The 17,038-nt window shown below is 37.6% G+C and overlaps 1 protein-coding gene across 7 annotated transcripts in view; it reads left to right on the top strand.

The window, feature by feature from the left end:
• MAST2 (microtubule associated serine/threonine kinase 2) overlaps positions 1-17,038 on the top strand; it is a 210,942-nt gene that overhangs the window by 21,488 nt on the left and 172,416 nt on the right. For 6 of the 7 annotated variants that reach the window (XM_023630698.2, XM_023630719.2, XM_023630711.2 and 3 more), the window contains 2 exons: positions 7,046-7,193; positions 10,497-10,639. In XM_023630698.2, the coding sequence (XP_023486466.1) occupies positions 7,046-7,193; positions 10,497-10,639 (291 nt within the window). Of the gene's footprint in view, positions 1-7,045; positions 7,194-10,496; positions 10,640-17,038 lie in introns of those variants that run through there. The other variant, XM_023630750.2, reaches the window with a different exon arrangement.

Here is a 17,038-nt window from a genome sequence, read left to right as displayed (position 1 = left end):
TCTTTCATTCTTTATCCATGTTTTCCTTTACCGATTTCAGCATATTTGACAGTGGATTTAAAGTTTGCTACTAAGTCCAATGCTGGGCTTCCTCAGTGATTGTTTTTGTTAATTTATTTTGATTCTTTGAATGGGCTATACTTTCTTATTTCTTTGTATATGTGATTTTTTGTTGTTGTTGTTGAAAAGTGGATATTTGAATATTGGTAACCCTGGAAATCTGCTTTTCCCCTTTCCCCAGGGTTTCCTGTTTTTTGATTGTTGAAGGCTGTAGTTGTCCATTTGTCTAATGAGTTTTCATGACATTTTTTTGCAGAAGCTGTGTGTAGTATTGAAGTCTCTGTTCCCTAGCTGGTGTTTTAATGGAGATTTCCTTGATCACCAGGAGTCAAACAAACAAAGAAACAAACTAACCTATCTCCCAGTCTTTGCAGATTGACTTTTTGCTGGGGCCCTTCTTCAGTGCTTAGGCAGACTTGAACTGAGCCTAGGGATCAGCCTGAGATGAAAGCTTAAAGTCTTTTCAGGTCTTTTCTGAGCATGCATTTTGCCTCGGGCTTTCTAAATTACCCTATATACACAGGTGTTTTTGATTGCCCTAATTTCCCAGAGAAACTCTCTCCTTTTCCTCCCAGACCTTAGGCAGTCTGTTGTGTGTCTTGTTTTTAATCTCTTGCCCAGGTGGCTGTGAGTGTTTGGATCACCTTACAGTGTTTTTGAGCAATGCTCACTGCTAAGTTGAGCAGATTCTGAGTCAGGTGAAATAGGGAGCAGTGCCTTGTGTCAGTCCTTCAGGTAGTCTCCAGACAAGTTAGACATAAACAGTAATTTGCAAATAAGGTCTATTTGGCTTCTTCTGGAACCAGAGACCCATGCTGGGAACACTGGCTGATGTCTTCAAGACTGCTTCCGCATCTAAGAGTGGGTGGGGCAAGGGCAAATAGAAATGCCACAAGCTTTCCTACCATTTTAAAGTTGACTTCTTGATTCATCATTCTCTTGGTTGCTGTTAACCTTTGACTATTTTCCAGACTTCTGATAAAGGTGTTTTTGACAGTTTCTGCTTGTTTTTCCATGTTTCTGTGGAAGGATGTTAGTTTGGAGCTGCGCACTCCATCCACCATTTTGCTGATGTTACCTCTCATTTGATTTTAACTTTTGTTTCCCTAATGATAAATGGTTTTGAGGTGGGTTTCATATGTTCATTTGATGTATTTACCTCTTTGTTGAAGTGTCTGTTGAATCTTTTGCTCATTTTTTTTTTATTGGCTTGTGTATTTTCTTATTATTGAATTGTGAAAGATCTTTATTTACACTGAATGCCAGTCCTTTTTCAGATGTGTGTTTTGCAAATATTTTTTCCTTGTGTGTGATTTGTTTTAATTCTTTTTTTGGCTGAGAATGATTTGCCCTGAGCTAACATCTGTTGCCCATGTTCCTCTCTCTTTTTTTTTCCCCTCCCCAAAGCCTCAGTACATAGTTGTATATTCTAGTTGTAAGTCCTTCTAGTTCTTCTGTGTGAGCCACTGCTCACAGCATGGCTGCTGACAGATAAGCGGTGTGGTTCTGCGCCTGGGAACCAAACCTGGGCTGCCAAAGCAGAATGCGCTGAACTTTAACTGCTAGGCCATCAGGACTGGCTCCGTTTTTAATTTTTTTAACAGTAACTTTTGAAGAGTAGTAGTTTTTAAATTTGATGAGGTCCCCTTTGTATATGTGTTCTTTTTATACTTGTGCTTTGTTTCTTGTCTAAGAACTCTACCTAACTCAAAGTTTAAAAATTTATTCTTGTATTTTCTTCTGAAGTTTTTTTTGTTTGTTTTTGTTTTTTTTGCTGAGGAAGATTCACCCTGAGCTAATGTCTGTTGCCAATCTCCTTTTTTTTTTGCTTGAGGAAGATTTGCCCTGAGCAAAATAGTCTTCCTCTATTTTGTACGTGGGTCACCACCACACCATGGCTGCTGACGAGTGGTGTAGGTCTGTGCCTGGGAACTGAACCTGGTCTGCTGAAATGGAGTGTGCCGAACTTAACCACTAGGCCATAGGGCTAGCTCCTCTTCTGAAGTTTTATACTTTTAGGTTTTATAGTTAGATTCATGATCCATTTAGAATTAATTTTTGTATATGTTGTTTTTGATATGCTTAAAGTATGGGTCAAAGTTCATTTTTTTTGCATATGGATGTCCAGCAAAGGCTTTTGATAGAGATTAAGAGAATGGACTTTGATTAGTGTGGCAACTGGGTTTGACTCTTGGCAGGGTAGGTCAAGAAGAATCTGCCAGGGGCTGGCCCTGTGGCCGAGTGGTTAAGTTCGTGTGCTCTGCTTTGGCAGTCCAGGGTTTTGCCAGTTCGAATCCTGGGCACGGACATGGCACCACTCATTAGGCCATGCTGAGGTGGCATCCCACATGCCACATTTAGAAGGACCCACAACTAAAAATATACAACTATGTACTGGGGGGCTTTGGGGAGAAAAAGGAAAAAAAATAAAATCTTTAAAAAACAAAAAAGAAGAAGAATCTGCCACAGGGTATAGAATTCTCTTCACCTACTGCATTACCAGTCATAAGGGATAAGACGACTCCTAATGAGCATTAACCCTGATTTTTTAGCCTGATAGACAGGTTTTTAGTATGTAGACTCCTGTTTTCAGCTGTGAATCCTTTGCCTACTTCAAATCCTAGCCTTAGTAGCATAGTATGGTATAAGCACAAAACTAGTTTGGTGGGTAAAGTTAGCCTGAGATTTGCTTTGGTATTGTGGAGGGGGGAGATGGTTCTGAGCCAAGAGAGGGAGGACTCTGAGGACTCCCTGGGCAATAGCAAAATAGCCACAATTCAGTACTCTGAATTAAAAGAGAAAACAATAAGCTGTTAGAGTTGGAAGGAACATATACAGATTGTGTACCATTCTTTTCGACAATTGATATTTACATGGCATATGTTAGATATGTTATTGTTAGAATATTGCTATGGCAGATAAATACAGGTTACTTGTAATTTCTGGCATGCTAGCTATAATTCTGCGTTTTAAAATAATCTCAAGAAAGAATGTTGTCATACATGTGAATTGACTTTATTGTAGTGTTTACCAAGAACCTGCTTTCATTTATTTAAGAAAGTAAACTGGTAGCAAACTTGAGTACTTTATTATCAATTTCAAATAATTTGTGACACAATCCTCACAATTGATCAGCGCATCCGTGTGTTGATGGCATCATATTGAAAGTTATTGATCTAGTCTTGAGGTTCTCAAATTTTAGAATGCTTCAGAATCAGCTGGAGGGTTTGTTAAAACACATTGCTGATCCCCTCCCTCAGAATTTCTGAGTTAGTAGATGAGAATGGGGCCCGAGAATTTGCATTTCTAACAAGTTCACAGGTGATGCTGATGCTGCTGGTCTGGGGACCACGTTTTGAGAATCACTGCTTCAGGCCCCCTTTCACCTTACTTTTTCGGTATTTCTATTGGCGCAATCCGTTCCTTTATAAGGTGGCCTATTCACTGTTAGACAGTTCTTCCTTCTAACTGAACCTACTTCTCCCTCTGTTGTTTCATCCTGTAGTTCTAATTCTGGCCTCTGACTCTCCTGTAATGGAGGAGATAGCCTTCATGTAGTTGAGGAGAGATATTCATAACTCCTTTGTTTTCTTCTTTCCAGTTAAATGTTTATAGTTCCCCTAATAGTTATTGGAAAAGTACTCTAATTTGTAGTTATGCTAATATTTACTGTTACCACAGCAGTGTTTATTTGTAAACTTGTTGCTCCTTTTTTATTTTCTGGCTTGATAAGCATACCACCCAAGTCAGAAACCAGGAAGTCATCCTAGGCTCCTTCCCTTCATTAACTTCCTATTTTGCTTAAGAATCATTTGATTGTAGAGATGATAGAAGCCAGTTTGATCTAGTTTAAGCAGAAAGAAAGAGCTTATTATGAGGGTGCAATGGTAGCCCATTGAATCTGCAAACATGTAGTTTGGCTGGACCTTGTAAGTGACTAGAAATGGGAACTAGAAAACCGCAAGAAATAAGTTAGTAAGGAAGTTCTACTTCTCATGCCCTTTGTCTTTCTCTCTTGGGCTATGTGTGGTTCTAACTTACTTGCTTCATTCTCCTGTCCTGTCCCTTAATGGTCTCTTGGGTAAATTGAATAATGTTCTGCTATTTTACAAAGTTCAGTGTAGTTGAGCAAAAGAAGCAAGACACAGAACAGTTCATACTGAGTAATTCCATTCATAGAAAATATTTCACTTTATATGATCTATTCTGTTCAAAGCCTGGGTAGTGGTTACCCTGGAGGGTTCTGGAGTAACCACTGGAAGGGAGCATCGGGGACTTTCTGGGGTGACTGCTTATGTCTTTTTTTTGTTTTTTTTTTTAAAAATCTTGATGCTGGTTACATGGATATGTTTAACTTGTGAAAATTCATTGATTTATATGCTTAGATATATGTACTTTTCTGAAATGAGTAGTATACTTCAGTAAAAGTTAAAAAGACATTCTTGTTTGAAAGTTAAATTTCATATCCAATTTAATTTACATTTTCTTTCCTTTGCAAGGTTTTGAGAAGAGAGACTTAGAGTAAGAAGGGGCATGACCTGCTTTTGATTTTCCTCTCCTCTGTTTTCTGGCTTCGCTTCTTTAGTATGTTATGATAGGGAACAGGAAGGTTGAAAAAGAGGTGGCTTTCTCTTAATTGGTGCTGATCTAGTCCTCTCTTGGTGGTGGTTCTTTTTCTGCCTAAGACTGTTCATCCATACAGCGTAGCATCCAAGTGCTGGCTCTCTCATGTAGCTCATTTCTAAGTTATTTCTAGGGTGGGAGCTTTCCCTCTCCATATTGCCTTCATCTAGGATATTGCTTCAGCTTCATATCTTCCAAGGCCTCCTCACTTCCCTCCACCCCCAGGCCTCTTGCTGGGGTTGTTGCTTCTGTGAGTACCAGCTCTTTTTGGTGGATTACCAGCATTAGTGCGCAAATCCTGCTTCCTTGGTACTGTTTCATTCTTGACATACCAGATGGTGGGAATATGCCCTACTGCCTTCTCTTTTTACATTAACTACTGCTTCCAGTTCTCCTTTCTCCCTGCTCACTCCTGTTACAGTTGCCTGGATACATCAATTGCTTTAATGATACAATGCCTAAATATCCTCCTTCATCCTTTTATCCTTTTACTCCCAATTTTAAAAATACTTTTCCTTCTCTCTTCAGTTATTTCTATTCATTAACTTTACTCTTCTTCTTCTTCTTTTTTTTTTTTTGAGGAAGATTAGCCCTGAGCTAACATCCACTGCCAATCCTCCTCTTTTTGCTGAGGAAGACTGACCCTGATCTAACATCTGTGCCCATCGTCCTCTACTTTATATGTGGGATGCCTACTACAGCATGGCTTGACAAGCAGTGCGTAGGTCCACACCTGGCATCCAAACCAGTGAATCTCGGGCCGCCGAAGCAGAACATGTGAGCTTGACCACTGTGCCACCTGGCTGGCCCCTTTACTCTTCTTTTTATGCTTCGGATTTTGTAAATTATATTCTGGGTGGCCACCACCAACCAATATTAGTACTTTCCCATGTGAACCCACCAATCACAGTATATGACCTTAGAGGGTTTTTTGTTTGTTGTTTGTTTTTTTGATGTTTTCTCAAGGAGGTGGACATATTTCCATTTATTCCCCCCAGACATTTAGTATAGCCATGGTACCAGTTACTTGAGTCTTGTTTTTCAAATGGCAGGTAACACAGATTTCAGTTATTTCTCCTTATGTTTCTCATTTTGTTTTTCTGTTGTTCAGATCAGTTTGATGTGCCACTTTTATCTGTATTTGTTGTAGCTTTCTTCACTCAAGTATAAAAGACATACCTCATTTGCCTTATTTTTTGCAGCATAGTTTCTTATTTAATGCTGCCAATTAGGTGAGTGTTTGCTTCTGAATGTCTGAATCTTGATGATATGTTGGACACTGCTTACTGAGTGAGGAGGAAGAGGCATTAGGATGGGGTAGGATGGACTAGACTGAAATAAAGGCAAAGGGGTGGGAGGCACTGTTAATATTTCATATTGTCTGTATTTTCTCCATAGTACTTTTATGCTTTTTCATTGATACCATGTATTTAGCCTCTATAATAGTGTCAACTTAAGAAATAAATCAGCCAGTTGTTTTACCCGCAAAACGAGTTTATTTGGGAATAGCCAGAAGAATTGCCATTTAGGATATGCAGGTTATGGCGGACCATAGAGAAATCCAGAGAAACAAAGGGGTTTGTTTTTATAGAGGAAAAGGGGGAGTTGGGAGGGGCTGGGTTGAACATAAAGTCCATTGGAGGAAATTGAGAGCCCAGAGTATAGAGGGTTCCCGTTGGTTGGGGTGCTACAGTCTCTCATTGGCTAGGCTTTTGCTGGGTGAGGAGAGAAATCTTCCTTCTTCCTGCTGGATAGTTAAGTTGCAAATCCTTCCTGTCAGAGATGCAGGCACACGTCTCTTCCTGTTTGGAGTAATTGATAACGCAAGATAGGACGTGAGAGCGTCCTCTACAAGCTTGCCCAACTCTTTTGTTAATTTTCACAATAGGCAGATAAAGAAAGCTCTAAGTTTTATTTTAACATTAATTGAATGTTAGAAGTATTTCTAACTTTGTATGACAGGTAAAGGAAGGTCTGTTATTTATGATTTTTGAAAAACCAAAATACACTTTACTTGATATAGGAAGAGTGTGAATAAAAGGAGAAAAGTAAATAAGTAAACATAACTAGGTGTGTATTCATTATGAATGATACATCCTATCAAAATGTCTTATCATGTCATCTTGTGAGCCTCCTCCCCTATTTTTCCTTTCACATTTTATAAACAATGTCCCACATCCTTCATAGCATATCCAAAGAGCTTTTACTAAGAAATATGTTTCTGGCTTTAGCTATTGACCAGGAAATGTAAAATTATGGCACTTTTTAAGTGTATTGAATGTGGTAGAGATGTTTAATATACAGTTCTTTTACTTTCAGAAAAGACGTTAAAGACTTTCGTTTTATTTTTTTCTCTTTGAAGGATGTGATGGCTGGACTTAGTCCCCTGCTCTTCAGGAAGCTCAGTAATCCTGACATATTTTCATCCACTGGCAAAGCTAAACTTCAACGACAGCTTAGTCAGGACGACTGTAAGTTACGGAGAGGAAGCCTGGCTAGTTCTTTGTCAGGTATGTATCTCGTTTTTCTTTTTTTTTTTTTGCTGAGGAGCATTCACTCTGAGCTGACATCTGTGCCAGTCTTCCTCTGTTTTTCAGTATGTAGGCCACCAGCCCAGCAGGGCCGCTAACGGAGCGGTGTGGGTCCTTGCCCAGGAACCGAACCCGGGCCGCTGAAGCAGAGCATGCTGAATGTAACCACTAGGTCACCAGGGCTGGCCCTAATTTTGCTTTTTAAGAAATGTGAGACTGTGTTGTCAATATTTAAGGATGTATCAACTGATTTGGTATCTTGACAGCTTTCTGTCTGGTGGTAGTCTTGACTAGAACACTTATGGGTAAGGCTGTCTTCTTTTTACTACTTCCTCATGGCATCTCTGAACACTAACCTCTTGAACCTGCTAGATATTTCTTTTCTTTTTTTTTTTTTTGAGGAAGATTATGCTAGGTATTTCTTGGTTGACTACTATCCCTGGTTATTCCCTTTCACTCTGATTTTTGCTCTCTGCTCACTTCTGTAGACTTCACATCCTTTGCCTCTTTTGATCTTTTTTTCCCCATTTCCAAAACCCATTCCAAAGCCCATAGTGCCTCCCTACCTCCTCCATAGAAAAGTCTTAAAAAATTCAAGGGGGAAAAATTATATAAGGAAATCACGGTCCAGGTAGGAGGCCATTACAATGTGGCATAATTTTAAGCCATCAATAGAGTATGAAAAAAGAGAATCCATTTGACCTCAGGTAGAAGTTTTGGATTAAAAAAATTTTTTTTAAGTTTTCTTTTGTTTCTGAATCAACTCTTTTTTTCTGAGCACCTAACAACCAGAATCCATTGCTTTGCCCGGTGATGCTAAATCACTTTTATCCCGCGAGGTAGTTGCCTGGCTTCTGGGTGGTACAATGTGGGAATGTGGTTGTGTTTGATTGTTCTGTCTACAGACTTTCAGTTAATCTGATTTCAGCCTTATGTCTTACTTTATGTCCTCTTAGGTCTCTTGCCTTTCTGAATACTGAACTTATCTGAGATTTTGCACGACTGCCTCCTCCTCCGTTTAACTGTAGCCTCCCCTGTGCTTATTATACCTTGGGTGTTTCTTTGCCCAGTTCTCTTGGTGATGATTCACCTATCTGCTTTAGATTTTCCCCAAATTTGGTCATCCTCTCATACTCTCTCTCGCTCCTTCTCTCTCGCTCTGTCTCTCTCTCTCTCTGTGTCTGGTTATAACCTTTGTTTATTTTACTTCCTTATTCTCATTTTAGTGGAGTTTCCTGGGAGACAAAAGATAAGAGTATGTGCTCAGTCAGCCACCTTTAACTGGGAATATTTTATACAGTAGCTTCTTGAATCATTGTAAGAATAATAATTAGAATTTTTAAGAAGTTTTCTTTTTTTCTGAGTTACTTGTTTACTGAAGGGCTATTTGCTCCATTTGTTCATGTTATTCCTTCTGTTTTATGTTGTTTGTTTTCCTCAAATTCTTGGCAATCCTTGGTACACTTTGAGCTCTGACTAGTATATGTCCAAATGGGTTTCTTCTGCACTTGTGTGAGCCTCTTTCCCCAGCAGGCCCGTATGTTGAAGAGAGATAGAGATATGATACTAGCCTTGTATATGTGGATAGGGTAAGTTAACATGCTAGCTTTCCTTTACAATATATAGATGAAGAGTAGACAGATCGTCTGGAGGAAGGAAAGAAGGCAGACAGGCTCTACTCTAGGCTTATGGAAATTTTGAGTAGAGAACCACTGCTATTTTTTGTGTAGGGTTTTACTGAAAACTTTCTAAGTAAAGCATATATTTGAGAGGAGACTTGACAGATAACTAGATTTTGAAAAAATACTGCGTGTTTCTGTTTAAAAAAGTAAAATATGCCAGTTATAAAAATCTGAGTACAAAAACATGCATCATGTCAGAGTGAAAAATACTTCTTAATTTTTACCTTGTCTCCCTCCCTTCAAACAATTTATATATTCTCCATTATGTTTAAATATACATTAAAAATTTTATATAAATATACACAAACTTTTTAATTTTAAAATCAAAATTGGGATTATATGCTTCATACTTCCTTTCTGCTTTTTTCACTCAACAAGAAATGTTGAATGTTTTTCTCTTGACTACATGTTAGGTTGCCTCATTTTTTTTAATGGGATTAGTATTTCATTATGTGTAGATATTATCATTTCTTTAACTCATAATGAACATTTATCTTATTTCCAATTTTATTATGGTGAGCATTGCTAAGGTGAATAGTCTGATCTACTATTTTTTTCCTTTATATTACATTCCTACAAGTAGAATGCTGGGTCCAAACATATTCAAATTAAAATTTTAATAAGTTTTGCTAAATTATTCTCCAAATAAGTTGCATCACATTTTGTTTGCAGTAAAAGGGTATTTTTTGGCCAAACCAAAACCAAAACCTCCTTTTGCTCACACCTTTGTCACAGTGGGCATTTCCATGATGAATAGAATTTTGCCAGGAAGAGGAAGGATTTTCAAGTGAATTGGGTGGTCAAGATGAAGCCAGGTGAAAGTGTAGGGTGTGATATTGAAGCTGAGCGAGTGAGTGGGTATGGAAAAGAGTGGAAAGAGATGAGGCCAGGAAGATAATCTGGATTTATGGAGGATCTTTTTAGTATTTTAAAAGTTTGGCTTAATTCTTTAAACAGTAGGGAGTGATCAGAAGTTTTAAGGAAGGGAATGACTTGACCACATTTGTTTCGGTTAGATCACTAGCAGCAATGTGAAGAATGGTGGGAAGGAAGGGGTTCAAATGGGACTGGCACCTTGGTTGGAAAGTCATTGCGATTCTAGGTACTCAGTCTTTATAAGTGACTTTCTTGTAGTCTTTCAGTGAGATTAAGGCAGTCAGTCAACCTGGACTGAACCATGCGGTCTGGCGAGAGCAGTGTAGATTCATTGTTTGTCTTCTGAAAACCTAAGGGCCAAACTTGTCTAGGGGAAAGCTGTCAGCCCCACTTGTGTCGCGTTGGGTTGGTGAGAAACTAAAAGGGATGGAAGGGGCTGGAAAACTCCTAACCTGCTAGGTTTAGTGTCAGGGTCAGTGGCTGACTTGGTGGTAGATGTTACAGAGAATTTAAAACAGTCAATTCAGTTTAGTGTTCCACTTGCAATTCTTCTCACCACCAAGACACTTGGAATTTTTAAAGGGCTACAGATTCTAAAATGGATATGGAGGAACTTCACTTTGTTTTGGATCGATATACTTTTATCCTCTTGATATCATTTTATTTTTTAATTTGTTAATTAAGAAATAATTGCAAGTATATTTTCCAAATCTTGTGTTTGAAGGTAAGCAGCTGCTCCCCTTGTCCAGCAGTGTCCATAGCAGTGTGGGACAGGTGACTTGGCAGTCTTCAGGAGAAGCATCAAACCTGGTTCGAATGAGGAACCAGTCCCTTGGACAGTCTGCGCCTTCTCTTACTGCTGGCTTGGTAAGTGTTAATAAAGATGGTCCCTTGCTCTATGAACAAATCCTTGGTTGTCATTTGTCATTGCCACATCTGTTATTTTCCCTTTTAGTGTTTGGATAGTTTAATTTCTCAAAGTGAAGTATAGAAAAAGAATGGAATTTAATTGAATTTATATTCTGATTGCTCTCTCATGCTGTCACTGATACTGAGTATGTAGTGAGAGTCAAGAAAAAGATTCAGTATGATTATAACTTTAACGAATAAATTTCCTGGGAAAGATCTTACTTATAAAAATGATTCTAAATCTTGTGAAGTTGTGTTGCTTCTGTGTCCAGCTCTGTGGTATTCATATTTAGTACGTGAAGATAGGGAACATATTTTGCACACAGTGGGCACTTCAGTATATATTAGATGAAAGAATGAGCCTTTTCTTTGTCTGGGCTTGTGATAGCCAGGACCTAACAAAGGTTAAGCTGTGTAGTCTGGGCAGGTTGTTTCCTGCCTGAGAGTGCATCTTATGCCCTTTTACCCTTGGTGGTCCTGCCTCTTCATTAAGGCACCCATTGACTTTACCCTGATCTAACACTCTTCCCTGTAGCCATAGGACAAGGAAGATTAGTAATTTGCAGGGTAAAGTAACAGAAACTTGTTCCTATCAAAATGTAATCTTGTCTGCTCTTTGGGATTATAAGTCTTTTGGGTTGGCATATATGGAGTAGAAAGCTGTGTTCGTTTGTCCATCCTGGGAAGTGGGGATAGGGGAAGAAGTCTTCTTACAGCAAGTGGGAAGTTAATTTTTGGATCAAAAGATTTCCTTATATGACCTAAAGTTTGTGACTCTTAGGCCACAGGGAGAATCAGGATCATTTGTGGAACTTCTTTCCTCCTCAACTTTTTATTTTGAAAATTTCAAGCCTACAGAAAAATGAAAAGAATGATAGAATGAATACCCATGTAAGCTTACTTAGATTGATGAATTTGGTTGTAACTTTACATTTTGCCATATTTGTTTTATCTGTTTATATGTGTGTGTGTGTGTATATATATATATATATATATATATATATATATATTTTTTTTTTTTTTTTCCTGAAACATTGCAAAGCAAGTCATGGACATTATGATGCCTCACCGTTAAGTATTTCTCCTAAGATCAAGGACAGTCTCCTAAATAACCACAGTATATCATCAGATCCAAGAAGTTTAATATCTATTTAATAATGGTATCTAATATAAAGATCATATTCAAATTTCCCCACTTGTTCTCTACATGTCTGTTAAAGCCCCACCACTCCCCGCTTCTAACCTCTGGAACTTAAAAAAAAAGAAAGATCCATGTACCATTATAAGGATTTTGATCCAGTGGGTCTGGGGTGGTCTCAAATATCTGTATTTTCTTTAAGGCATTATTTTAAGGTGGTGTGTTACAGAGGGAATTCCTGGACTGAGGTTGCTAGAGTCATAGCCTAGGCCAAGTGATCTAGATTATTCTTGAATTACATTTTTTTTAAAAGGTTATTGAGATATAATTCACATGTGATGCAATTCACCCATTTATTTAAACTTTACAATTCAGTGATTTTTAGTTTATTCAGATACATGCAGCCATCATCACTGTAGTCAATTTTAGAACATTTTCATCACTTTAGAAAGAATTCTTGTACCCTTTAACTGTCACCTCCTTATCCTCTTGTACCCCTAGCCCTGTGTAACCACTAAGCTACTTTCTGCCTCCATAGATTTGCTTATTCTCTACGTGTCTCATAAATTGAATTGTACAATGTCTGGCCTTTTGTGACTGGCTTCTTTCACTTAGCATGATGTTTTCAAGATCCATCCATGTTGTAGCAAGTTACTAGTACTTCATTCCTTTTTCTTGCTGAATGATATTCCACTGTAGAGGTATACCACATTTTGTCTATCTGTCAGTTGATGGTCATGTGGGTTGTTTCTACCTTTTGATTACTATAAATAATGCTGTTACGAACATTTGTTTACAAATTTTCATGTGGAGATGTTTTCATTTTTATTGGGTGTGTAACCCAGAAGTGGAATTGCTGAGTTGTATGATGACCATGTTTAATCATTTGAGGAAACAGCAGACTGTGTTCCAAAGCAACTGCACCATTTTATATTCCCACCAGCAGTGTATGAGGATATTGATTTCTTCACATCCTCATCAGCATTTCCTATTGTCTGTCTTTGATTTTAGCCATCCTAGTGGGTCTGACGTGGTTTTGATTTGCATTTCCCTAATGACTAATGACGTTGAATATCTTTTCATGTGATTATTGGTCATTTGTATGTCTTCTTTGAAGAAACGACTGTTCAGAGTCTTTACCCATTTAAAAAATTCTCTTTTTTTTTTCAATATGCAGGCTTTATTATTTCTTTCTTTTTTAAATTGATGTCATAGTAGTTTATAACAGTGTGAAATTTCAGTTGTACATTATCATTTTTCAGTCACCATGTATATCTGTCCCTTTACCCCTTATGCCCATCCCCTCACCCCCTTCTCCTCTGGTAACCACTAATCTGTTCTCTTTGTCTATGTATTTGTTTATCTTCAACATATGAGTGAAATCATATGGTGTTTGTCTGGCTTATGTCACTTAACGTAACACCCGCAAGTTCCATCCATGTTGTTGCAAATGGGACAATTTTGTCTTTTCTTATGAGTGAGTAGTATTCCATTGTGTGTATATATATATATATATTATACACCACATCTTCTTTATCCATTCATCAGTTGATGGGCACTTGGGTTGCTTCCACATCTTGGCTATTGTGAATAATGCTGTAATGAACTAGGGGTGCATGAGTCTCTTTGAATTGTTGATTTCAAGTTTTTGGATAAATACCCAGTAGTGGAATAGCTAGGTCGCATGGTATTTCCGTTTTTAGTTTTTGAGAAATCTCCATGCTGTTTTCCATAGTGGCTGTACCAGTTTGCATTCCCACCAGCAGTGTATGAGGGTTCCCTTTTCTCCACATCCTCTCCAACATTTGTTGTTTTTTGTCTTGGTAATTATAGCCATTATAACAGATGTAAGGTGATATCTCAGTATAGTTTTGATTTGCATTTCCCTAATGATTAGTGATGTTGAACATCTTTTCATGTGCTTGTTGACCATCCGTATATCTTCTTTGGAAAAATGTCTGTTCATATCCTCTGCCTGGTTTCTGTTTAGGTTGTTTGTTTTTTTGTTGTTGAGTTAAATGAGTTCTTTATGTATCTTGGATATATGATTTGCAAATATTTTCTCCCAATTGGTGGGTTGTCTTTTTGTTTTGTCCCTGGTTTCCTTTGCCTTACAGAAACTCTTCAGTCTGATGAAGTCCCATTTGTTTATTTTTTATTTTGGATATTAACCCCTTATCTGATATATGGTTTGCAAATATCTTCTCCCAATTGTCAGGTTGTCTTTTCGTCTTCTTGATGGTTTCCTTTGCTGTGCAGAAGCTTTTTAGTTTGATGTAATCCCATTTGTTCATTTTTTGTTTTGTTTCCCTTGCCTGGTCAGACGTGGTACTTGAAAATATGCTGCTAAGACTGATGTCAAAGAGCGTACTGCCTGTGTTTTCTTCTAGAAGTTTCATGGTTTCGGGTCTTACATCCAAGTCTTTAATCCATTTTAACTTGATTTTTGTGCATGGTGTAAGGTAATGGTCTACTTTCATTCTTTTGCATGTGGCTGTCCAGTTTTCCCAACACCATTTATTGAAGAAACTCTCCTTTCTCCATTGTATGCTCTTGGCTCCTTTGTCGAATATTAGCTGTCCATAAATGTGTGGGTTTATTTCTGGGCTTTCAATTCTGTTCCATTGATCTGTGTGTCTATTTTTGTGCAAGTACCATGCTGTTTTGGTTACTGTAGCTTTGTAGTATATTTTGAAATCAGGGAGTAGGATACCTCCAGCTTTGTTCTTTTTCCTCATCATTCCTTTGGCTATTTGGGGTCTTTTCTTGTTCCGTATAAATTTTAGGATTCTGTGTTCTATTTTTGTGAAAGATGTTTTTGGAACTTTGATAGGGATCACATTGAATCTATAGATTGTGTTAGGAAGTATAGACATTGTAATGACGTTAATTCTTGCAATCCAAGAGCACGGAATATCTTTCCATTTCTTTGTGTCGTCTTCAGTTTCTTTCAACAGTGTTTTATAGTTTTCGGCGTACAGATCATTCACCTCTTTGGTTAAGTTTATTCCTAGGTATTTTATTCTTTTTGTTGCAGTTGTAAATGGGATTGTATTCTTGAGTTCTGTTTCTGTTAGTTCGTCATTAGAGTATAGAAATGCAACTGATTTTTGTAAGTTGATTTTGTACATTGCAACTTTGCTGTAGTTGCTGATTATTTCTAATAGTTTTCTGAGGGATTCTTTAGGCTTTCTCTATATAAAAGCATATTGTCTGCAAACAGTGAGAGTTTCACTACCTCCTTGCCAATTTGGATGCCTTTTATTTCTTTTTCTTGCCTAATTGCTCTGGCCAGAACCTCTAGTACTATATTGAATAGGAGTGGCAAGAGTGGGTACTCTTGTCTTCTTCCTGTTGTCAGAGGGATGGCCTTCAGTTTTCCCTGTTGAGTATGGTGTTGGCTGTGGGTTTGTCATATATGGCCTTTATTATGTTGAAGTAATTTCCTTCTATCCCCATTTTGTTAAGATTTTTTATCATAAATGGCTGTTGGATCTTGTCAAATGCTTTCTCAGCATCTATTAAGATGATTCTGTAGTTTTTATTCCTCGTTTTAATTGATGTGGTGTATCACGTTGATTGATTTGTGGATGTTGAAACCATCCCTGTGTCCCTGGTATAAATCCCACTTGATCATGATGTATGATCCTTTTGATGTATTACTGTATTTGGTTTGCCAATATTTTGTTGAGGAGTTTTGCATCTATGTTGATCAGCAGTATTGGCCTGTGGTTTTCCTTCTTTGTGTTGTCCTTGTTTGGCTTTGGGATCATAGTGATCTTGGACTCATAACATGTGTTAGGAAGTGTTCTGTCTTCTTCAGTGTTTTGGAATAGTTTGAGGAGGATAGGGACTAAATCTTCTTTGAATGTTTGGTAGAATTCTCCAGAGAAGCCATCTGGTCCTGAATTTTAATTTTTGGGAGGTTTTTGATTAGCTTCTTTACTTGTGATTGATCTATTCAGATTCTCTACATCTTCTTGATTCAGTTTCGGGAAGTTGTGTGAGTCTAAGAATTTATCCATTTCTTCTAGATTGTCCAGTTTGTTGGCATGTAGTTTTTCATAGTGATCTCTTATAACCCTTTCTATTTCTGTGGTATCTGTTGTATTTTTTCCTCTTTCATTTTTGATTTTATTTAATTCTCTCTTATTTTCTTTTTTTCTTAGTGAGTCTGGCTAAGGTTTTGTCAATTTTGTTTATCTTCTCAACGAACTAGCTCTTAGTTTAGTTGATGCTTTCTACTGGTTTTTTTTGGTTTGTTTCAATTTCATTTGTTTCTGCTCTAGTTTTTATTATTTCCCTCCTGCTGACTTTGGTCTTTGTATGTTCTTTTGTTTCTAGTTCTGTTAGATTTAGTTTAAAATTGCTTATTTGAGATTTTTTGTGTTTCTTAAGGTGGGCCTGTATTGGTATGAATTTCCGTCTTGGGACTGCTTTTGCTGCATCCCATATGAGTTGGTATAGGGTATTTTCATTTTTATTTTTCTCCAGATATTCTTTGATTTCTCCTTTAATTTCTTCAATGATCCGTTGTTATTCAGTAGCATGTTGTTAGTCTCCACGTTTGTCACTTTCCCAGCTTTTTTTCTGTAGTTGATTTCTAGTTTTATAGCATTATGGGCAGAAAAGATGCTTGATATGATTTCAGTCTTCTTATGTTTATTGAGGCTTGCCTTGTTTCCCAGAATATGGTCTATCTTTGCGAACGTTCTATGTGCACTTGAGAAGAATGTGTATCTGCTGATTTTGGGTGGGGTATTCTACATGTATCTAAGTCCATCTAGTGTAGTTTTTTGTTTAATTCCACCATTTCCTTGTTGACTTTCTATCTGGTGTATCTATCCGTTGATGACAGTGGGATGTTAGGGTCCTCTACTGTTATTGTCTTGCTGTTAATTTGTCCTATTAGGTCAATTAATAATTGCTTTATGTGCTTTGTTGCTCTTGTGTTAACAGCATATATATTTATAAGTGTTATGTCTTCTAGGTGGAGTGTCCCTTTTATCATTATGTACTACCCCTCTTTGTCTCTCATTGTCTTTTTTATCTTCAAGTCTACTTTGTTTGATATAAGTATGGCAACACCTTCTTTCTTTTCTTTGCCTTTAGCTTGGAGTATCGTCTTTCATCACTTCATTCTAAGCCTGTGTTTGTCTTTAGACCTGAGATATGTTTCCTGGAGGCAGCTAATTGTTGGGTCTTGTTTTTTAATCCAT

The sequence above is a fragment of the Equus caballus genome, chromosome 2 (assembly GCF_041296265.1).
Source record: "Equus caballus isolate H_3958 breed thoroughbred chromosome 2, TB-T2T, whole genome shotgun sequence".
Classification (NCBI taxonomy): domain Eukaryota; kingdom Metazoa; phylum Chordata; class Mammalia; order Perissodactyla; family Equidae; genus Equus; species Equus caballus.
This window is presented reverse-complemented; position numbering and strand designations above follow the sequence as displayed.